The sequence below is a fragment of the Hemiscyllium ocellatum genome, chromosome 14 (assembly GCF_020745735.1).
Source record: "Hemiscyllium ocellatum isolate sHemOce1 chromosome 14, sHemOce1.pat.X.cur, whole genome shotgun sequence".
Taxonomy (NCBI): domain Eukaryota; kingdom Metazoa; phylum Chordata; class Chondrichthyes; order Orectolobiformes; family Hemiscylliidae; genus Hemiscyllium; species Hemiscyllium ocellatum.
This window is the reverse complement of record NC_083414.1, coordinates 21,228,848-21,238,206: the sequence shown is the minus strand read 5'-3', so window position 1 is coordinate 21,238,206 and position 9,359 is coordinate 21,228,848. Positions and strand designations below refer to the sequence as shown.

Here is a 9,359-nt window from a genome sequence, read left to right as displayed (position 1 = left end):
ACAGGTTTATTTGGAAGTACAGGCTTTCAGAACATTGCTCCTTTGTTAGGTAGCCACTGGAGCAGGATCATAGGACACAAAATTTATTAACAAAAGATCATAGTGTCATGCAATATATTGTTTAATACATCATATCAGTTCTTAGAATCTCTACAATGTGGAAACAAGCCCTTTGACCCAACAAGTCCACACTGATCTGCCAAAGAGTATCCCATCCCATCCAAATCCAATCCCCATTGCTCTACATTTAGCCCTGACTAATGCACTTAAGCTACACATCCCTGAACACTATAGGTGAATTGCTATGTTAAATTGCCCAATGTGCACATCTTTGGACTATGGGAGGAAACCCATGCAGACAAGGAGAATGCAAACTCCACACAGACAGTTGTCCAAGGCTGGAGGCAAACCAGTGTCCTTGGTGCTGTGAGGCAGCAGTGCTAACTGCAGTGCCACCCCTTATAGCAAATAAACCTGTTGGGCTATAACCTGGTCTCGTGTCTCAAGACTGAAGGTGTAAAAGTGGACTTCAAGTGTTACCATGTCACTGAGTTCACCAGATATAAAAAGCAATTTAACAAATGTTAATAGCAACAGGATAATAAGTTTATTGAAGGTTCAGCTCTGTTTAGAGAGGCATCACAGATTTGAGAAAAGCTTTTTGGCTGAGATATTTACATGTTTTATTCTTTGTCTTGGGCTTTGGTGATGCAAAGGGACACCAGTATAGGTTCAATTCCTGCATTGGCTGAGGTTATCATGAACCAATCTTAAAGGAGCAGCCCTATGGTCTGATCAGACTACGGTGACTTTATTTATTTCTGTTTCCTGGCACAAAAGACTCCTGTTACAGATGAATGATGTCATCCACACCATTTGTGCATGCATAATCTGGCAGCCACACTGGTTTTGAGCTAGCTGACCAGTAATGGCATGTCATAGATTTTCAATTAGTCCCCTGCCATGTATTGATAATTCCTAATCTAACATTTTTCAGTTGAGAATTCTTGTACATTCAGGTATTTTATCAGTTACATATATACAAACTGAGGGACAAAGATTCACTTAGGGTTCAAAAATGGTATCTGAGATTAAACAGATATACTTTGAGAGCTGCAAGACCTGAAAGCCTAGTTTAATTTTCTTACAAAGCATCGTTCTACAGCACAGTTTGCTCATAGTATTGAGGTCTATAATCTTGTAGGAACTTTGTAAGAAAAGTCACAGACTTGAAATGTTAACTTTTTCTCTCCACATATGGTGGCCATTGAACCAAATATTTCCAGCATTTTGTGTTTTTTTTCAAATTTCTATATCTGGAGTGTTTTGTGTCTGTAAGTTACACAAGCTGTAAGTATATTGTCTAGGTGAAAACTGTAGTAGAATTAGGAGCAAGGCAAAACTTACCAAATCCAAATCTCAGATGTTCCAAGAAACAGTGCAATTCAACATATTTTCGGGGCAAGATATATCTTTAAAAGCCTCTTGAAACACTAACTCATCAACCGGGACCTTGCTCAACTTCATGAGCTGACCCATAATTTAGAAACGCACAGGTAATTCAACATGTAGCTCCCTGTGAGTTAGAATACTCTTTGCTATTAAACAAATGAGTAATAAGGTGTATAAATTTCAGGGTGAGTATGATGTTAGGTGCATTGATTTTATGTCCCAAAGACTAGTACCTAGCTAAGTACTGCCATATGCAACGTCCAACATTAGGTGTCTTTCTGTGACTGAACGGCATTTGTTACATAATGGAGTGTGCAACAAATGTAGTACAGTAGTTTCCCCCACCCTGTACATAGGCGATACGTTTCAAGAATTGGACGAGGGGAAAGTCTCAGATACAGTCACGTAGATGGGTTAATTCCAGGAAGGGTAAGAGAGGTAGGCACCTAGGGCAGGAGTCTTTTGTGGATATACCCATTTCAAACAGGTATGTTGTTTTAGAAAATTTAAGGCGTAAAGGATTCTCAGGGAAACATAGCACGAACAGCCAAGTTTCTGGTATTGAGACTGTCTCTAATGCATCGAGGGGTACGTCGGCTTCCAAGAGATCAATTGTGTTGGGGATTCTGTAGTCCGAGGAACAGACAGACGTTTCTGCGGCCAGTAGAGAAAAAGCAGAATGGTGTGTTGTTTCCCTGGTGCCAGGATCAAGGATGTCTCAGTGAGGGTGCAGAATTTTCTCTTGGGGGAGAGGGCCAGCAAGAGGCCATTGTCCACATTGGAACCAACGATATAGGAAGAGAAAAGGTTGAGATTCTGAAGGGAGATTACAGAGAGTTAGGCAGAAATTTAAAAAGGAGGTCCTCAAGGGTAGTAATATCTAGATTACTCCTAGTGCTAGAGCTAGTGAGGGCAAGAATAGGAGGATAGAGCAGATGAATGCACAGCTGAGGAGCTGGTAATTTTTGGAACACTGGAATCTCTTGGGGTAGAAGTGACCTGTACAAGAAAGACAGATTGCACCTAAATTGGAAGGGGGCTAATATAATTGGCAGGGAAATTTGCTAGAACTGCTCGGGAGGATTTAAACTAGTAAGTTGGAGGGGCGGGGAACCTGGGAAGTAGTGAGGAAAGAGATCAATCTGAGACTGGTACAGTTGAGAACAGAAGCGAGTCAAACAGTCAGAGCAGGCAGGGACAAGATGGGACTAATATATTAAACTGCATTTATTTCAAGGGAAGACAGATGAACTCAGGGTATGGTTAGGAACATGGGACTGGGATATCATAGCAATTACAGAAACATGGCTCAGGAATGGGCAGGACTGACAGCTGAATATTCCAGGATACAAATGCTACAGGAAGGATAGAAAGGGAGGCAAGAGAGGAGGGGATTGGCAATTTTGATAAGGGATAGCATTACAGCTGTGCTGAGGGAGGATATTCCCGGAAATATATCCAAGGAAGTTATTTGGATGGAACTGAGAAATAAGAAAGGGATGATCACCTTACTGGGATTGTATTATAGACCCCTGAATAGAGGGAAATTGAGAAACAAGCTTGTAAGATCTCAGCTATCTGTAAGAATAATAGGATAGTTACAGTAGGGGATTTTAACTTTCCAAATATTGACTGAGACTGCCATAGTATTAAAAGTTTAGATGGAGAGGAATTTGTTAAGTGCTTACAAGACAATTTTCTGATTCAGTATGTGGATGTACCTACTAGAGAAGGTGCAAAACTTGACCTACTCTTCGAAAATAAGGGAGGGCAGGTGACTGAGGTGTCAGTGGGGAAGCACTTTGGGGCCAGTGACCATAATTCAATTCATTTTAAAATGGTGATGGAAAAGGAAAGACCAGATCTAAAAGTTGAAGTTCTAAATTGGAGAAAGGCCAATTTTGACTGTATTAGGCAAGAACTTACGAAAGTTGATTGGGGGCAGATGTTCGCAGGTAAAGGGACGGATGGAAAGTGGGATGCCTTAAGAAATGAGATAACAAGAATCCAGAGGAAGTATATTCCTGTCAGGGTGAAAGGGAAGGCTGGTAGGTATAGGGAATGCTGGATGACTAAAGAAATAGAGGGTTTGGTTAAGAAAAAGAAGGAAGCATATGTTAGGTATAGACAGGATAGGTCGAGTGAATCCTTAGAAGAGGATAAAGGAAGTAGGAGTATATTTAAGAGGAAAATCAGGAGGGCAAAAAGGGGACATGAGATAGCTTTGGCAAATAGAATGAAGGAGAATCCAAAGGGTTTTTACAAATATGTTAAGGACAAAAGGGTAACTAGGGAGAGAATAGGGCCCCTCAAAGATCAGCAAGGCGGCTTTTGTGGGGAGCCACAGAAAATGGAGCTAAATGAATATTTTGCATCATACTGTGGAAAAGGATATGGAAGATATAGACTGTAGGGAAATAGATGGTGACATCTTGCAAAAATGTCCAGATTACAGAGGAGGAAGTGCTGGATGTCTTGAAACGGGTAAAGGTGGATAAATCCCCAGGACCTGATCAGCTGTACCTGAGAACTCTGTGGGAAGTCAGAGAAGTGATTGCTGGGCCTCTTGCTGAGATATTTGTATCATCGATAGTCACAGGTGAGGTGCCGGAAGACTTGAGGTTGGCAAACATGGTGCCACTGTTTAAGAAGGGCGGTAAAGACAAGCCAGGGAACTATAGACCAGTGAGCCTGACCTTGGTGGTGGGCAAGTTGTTGGAGGGAATCCTGAGGGACAGGATGTAATATATTTGGAAAGGCAAGGACTGATTAGGGATAGTCAACATGGCTTTGTGCGTGAGAAATCATGTCTCACAAACTTGATTGAGTTTTTTGAAGAAGTAACAAAGACGATTGATGAGGGCAGAGCAGTAGATGTGATCTATATGGACTTCAGTAAGGCATTCGACAAGGTTCCCCATGGGAGACTGATTAGCAAGGTTAGATCTCACGGAATACAGGGAGAATTAGCCATTTGGATACAGAACTGGCTCAAAAGGAGCGTTGTTTTTCAGACTGGAGGCCTGTGACCAGTGGAGTGCCACAAGGATCAGTGCTGGGTCCTCTACTTTTTGTCATTTACATAAATGCGTTGGATGTGAACATAAGAGGTACAGTTAGTAAGTTTGCAGATGACACCAAAATTGGAGGTGTAATGGACAGCGAAGAGGGTTACCTCAGATTACAACAGGATCTGGACCAGATGGGCTAATGGGCTGAGAAGTGGCAGATGGAGTTTAATTCAGATAAATGCGAGGTGCTGCATTTTGAGAAAGCAAATCTTAGCAGGACTTATACACTTAATGGTAAGGTCCTAGGGAGTGTTACTGAACAAAGAGACCTTGGAGTGCAGGTTCATAGCTCCTTGAAAGTGGAGTCGCAGGTAGATGAAGAAGGCGTTTGGTATGCTTTCCTTTATTGGTCAGAGTATTGAGTCCAGGAGCTGAGAGGTCATGTTGTGGCTGTACAGGACATTGGTTAGGCCACTGTTGGAATATTGTGTGCAGTTTTGGTCTCCTTCCTATTGGAAAGATGTTGTGAAACTTGAAAGGGTTTAGAAAGGATTTACAAGCATGTTGCCAGGGTTGGAGGATTTGAGCTACAGGGAGAGGCTGAACAAGTTGGGGCTGTTTTCCCTGAAGTGTCGGAGGTTGAGGGGTGACCTTATAGAGGTTTACAAAATTATGAGGGGCATGGATAGGGTAAATAGGCAATGTCTTTTCCCTGGGATCGGGGAGTCCAGAACTAGAGGGCATAGAGGGTGAGAGGGGAAAGATATAAAAGAGACCCAAGGGGCAACTTTTTTATGCAGAGGGTGGTGCGTGTATGGAATGAGCTGCCGGAGGAAGTGGTGGAGGCTGGTACAATTGCAACATTTAAGAGGCATTTGGATGGGTATATGAATAGGAAGGGTTTGGAGGGATATGGGCTGGGTGCTGGCAGGTGGGACTAGATTGGGTTGGGATATCTGGTTGGGCATGGATGGGTAGGACCGAAGGGTCTGTTTCCATGCTGTACAGCTCTATGACATACTGCAGAAACCCGAACACAGGTAGTAGCGAACCCATTCACCCCAACAGTCCCTGGTCCCTGGTTCTAGAATGTTCCATGTAATATGTTTGGGTTGCAAGTTACTGAAATCGCAGAAATGGCAGTTGCTTTGTATTATGTCGGATCGGCAATGCAGCACATTTGCACAGGGCCCTGTTCTTGGCTGACACAGAATATGTACATACCTACTTCAACTTAAAATAAATGACATGCTTGTTCATTCTTTACAACTGTACCTTGCCTGGTTCAAAATTTAAACACAGTGAACTGTCAGTTATCATTAACTTACATTCTCTGCGGCAACACATTTACCACTTCTTGTGCAAGTTAAACGTTGTTTTCATTTTGGTACTTCTTGCAAATTAACCTATGTGGAAGTCAAAAGCTTCAAAAAAATGTCTTTCAGCAATATTAATGTTTGTGATAACTATTCCAAGACCAATAATTAAATTCACATTTGTTTCGGTTTAAGTGTCTTAATGTGCAAACTTTAATGACATCAAATACTTAATATGGTATGGGGTATTAATACAAGTTTGAAGAAATTTCAGTTCCTGGTTAAGTTTTCATTTGCTTTATAATTGTTTCATGATGTTGCAGTTATTTTGGAATGAAACAACTGCAAGCATGCAAATTTATATAAGTAAAAGTGATTTAATCGAGACCGAATGAATCAATGATCAATATTAAAATATTTAATAATACGTGTGGTCTTACCTGGGCTCAGGTAAGACCACACGTATTATTTCATCCAGGCTTACACAGGATTTGAACATCTTATTTTACGAGGATCAGGAATGACTAAAAGTCCTCAGTTTTCTCCATAGCGGTAAAATCTGTGGTCTCGTTTGTTGTGCATTTAAATACAGCCTAAAAAATGAAACAATCTGAATGCACAATTAGAATGAATTGAATCTCAATTTCCTGAGTGGTGGTACTTTTGTACAAACTAAGCTAATGATTAAAAAGTCACATTTGTTGTTTTCTTCTAATGAGCTTCTTCATCCTCTGCATGTCTACGTACTGGGTGGAATTGTCCAGTGGGGTCTGGAATGTACCATCTGTCCCAAATGTCACTGTAAGAAGAGGTACGCCCCCATGGTTTGAAACGTCCATTCCAATGAAGCAACTTGGCAGCTTTAATAAAATGCGATGAATATCTGGTACCAGCATTAGACCCTACATAACAAAATGATATATTTTTGAAATCAAAATTGTAGTATCTAAATATAAAAAAATTCCTAGAGTCAAGCATAAAACAATAATTTCTTTCTTCCAATAATAAAAAAAATCTCCTGCATGGTTTATACATTTTGTAAACTCCAATAAAAAATGGTAAAACATCTCAGCTAATTGTAAACATTAATCTTTATGCTGATCCTTACATAGGTTTTTTTAATTTAAAAATTAGCTTGCATTTTTTCCCCCAAAAACTCATCCTCTACAAGTTTCCACTCCGCTGGACCTTCAAGAATGTCATCGAATTATTCCCCAAGTCTCTTGTCAATACCATGCTTGGTCTGGACATTATGTGCACTTTAGTAGTTAGAAAATGCAGTCAAATTTGGTCTAGACATTACACAAGTGCCTTTTTGTAGTTGGAAAATGCAGTCAAATTTACAGTTTTTATGTGTGGTTACACTTTGGAGGCCCACCGTAGCAGTTGGATATCTAAACTGATACATTAAGCATTGTACTACAATGTAAAATATACTGCAAGAAAGTTGAAGTAACTCAATATTTGGGTCCATTAAAAACATCTAAGTGAAATTAATTCACAATGGTAAGATTGAATGATAAAGCAACAGACAAAATGCAAGTACATTGGAGAATATAGGGTACTTGCAAGATGTGAAATATTCCATATGTGCATCTTATTTGTTTCCTAATGTAAATTTGGCAGTGAGCAAGCAATGTTTACCAGATAAACCGTTGGATACTATTCATCATTTATAGGTTGTTCCCTAAAAATTGGAAAGGTTCAAGCTGCTCATGCATTCAGATGAGACTCCCAATCTGTCCACTGTCTTGCTGTCAAACGTACAGGCTTGGATGATCTGCAGTATCCTCTGTTAAGGACTGCAAAAGACTTTGTATTTTTGCCATTAATTATGTCACCATCTCTAGCTGCTGTCTTGTCTTGAAACAGAACATTCATCCAATCTGATTCCAAACTGAGTTTCAAAACCTTACATACCATTCTCACAAATGCTGCCAACTGGTAAGAATTGAATGTTGTCTTCATACTTGATAAATTGTATAACATAGAGATTTTTAGATTTTTAAAAATTAGATTCCCTACAGTGTGGAAACAGGCCCTTTGGCCCATGAAGTCCACAATGACCATCGGAAGAACAACCCATCCAGACCCATTCCCCGGGCAATTTAGCACAGCCAATTCACCTGACCTGCACATCTATGGACTTTGGGAGAAAACCGGAGCACCTGGAGGAAACCCACGCAGACACGGGGAGAATATGCAAAGTCCACACAGACAGTTGCCTGAGGCGGCAATTGACCCGGTCCCTGGTGCTGTGAGGCTGCGGTGCTAACCACTGAGCCATCATGCCGCCCTTAATCCTTTTCTTGTCTTTCCTCTTCTAGTGTGGCTCATGTTAATGTTTTATCATTGAATATAAAATAAATTGTGCTCTGCTCATTCCAACTCAAACAGCAATCTGTATAATGTCAAAGTCTGAACATGATAAACTGCCACAACTATTTGAACAAAAATATGACAGTTTTAGAAGCTCTTCAAAGAGAATAAGAGGTTCAGAAAAATGGAAGCATGAGGAACTGGAAATATTTTGACATGGGTTTGTTATTATTTGGGTGAAATATAGAGTAGGAACAAAAGAAATATATATGGAACTGTTAAGATGTGACTAGCATGTCCTTTGGGACCTGCACTGGATCTCAGTTTTTCAGTCAATACATGTTTATGAAATAATTAGATGAAGGAATTTAATTGACAGCACTAGCTTTTGGAAGTGCAATAAGTACTGTAGATGGCAGCGGCAAGGAAAGTTGATAAATTAAGTGACTAGCTCAATGTGTGAGAAGTGCAAGAATATTTAACTTGGACCCATGATATATCAGAGTAGTTTATAAACTGTAAAGTGCTAGGAACTGTGAAGAAGCAAAATGATCTAGAGACAGGTGTACAGAAACCTTCAAAACTAGTGGATATCAGCCAAAGAGTAAAAAAGGCTATCAGATTGTCAATTTGGTCTTTCAGTCTCTATTGTCAGTTACAAAATTGTTGCCTGTATCAGCCAGCTTTATCAAGTTAAAATCAAGATGAAATTAAAATTTCCTCATAGCATTTGCAAATGGTTTCCCTTGGACAAGATTTATTTCATAGATGACAAACACAATGATTGGATTATATAGGGGTGCTCAGCTATGATGCCGGAACGGGGGCTAATCTAAGCTTTGTTTAACAAAAAAGGAAAATAATAGCATGTATGATAATGATTCAAGCAGTTTCAGCTACATTAGACTATATTTATTTATGAAATAAAGCTGAAAACTTACCAAGATGCCTCACATGCCATAATGGATCAATGGAAGAGTATTGTTTATAGAACACCAAGAGCATGGGGGGTGTTGTAACACTGCCAGCCAGAGCACCACCATACAAGTTCTCCCTGTAAAGAGTATGAGATATGTATCTATCAACTCCAGGTTATCTTTGGAGATGCAAGAAGTGTAAACAAATACTTAGCAGAGATACTCTTAGACAAATCCAACAATTTCTTCATGACACCACAAGTAACATTTCTAAGTTAGTAAATATTGAATTTACATTTGTTCTTGTTTGAGAAATAAATCCAAGATGACTTGAATGAAATTTC

At 39.9% G+C, this 9,359-nt stretch overlaps 1 protein-coding gene across 2 annotated transcripts in view; it reads right to left on the bottom strand.

The window, feature by feature from the left end:
• Window positions 1–6,027: 6,027 nt before the first annotated feature.
• Window positions 6,028–9,359, bottom strand: part of glt8d1 (glycosyltransferase 8 domain containing 1) — a 37,737-nt gene continuing 34,405 nt past the window's right edge. For both annotated transcript variants that reach the window (XM_060835132.1, XM_060835134.1), the window contains exons 9-10: window positions 9,040–9,152; window positions 6,028–6,681 (exon numbers count right to left, since the gene is read on the bottom strand). In XM_060835132.1, the coding sequence (XP_060691115.1) occupies window positions 6,491–6,681; window positions 9,040–9,152 (304 nt within the window). In that variant the 3' untranslated portion in view covers window positions 6,028–6,490. The remainder of the gene's footprint in view (window positions 6,682–9,039; window positions 9,153–9,359) is intronic.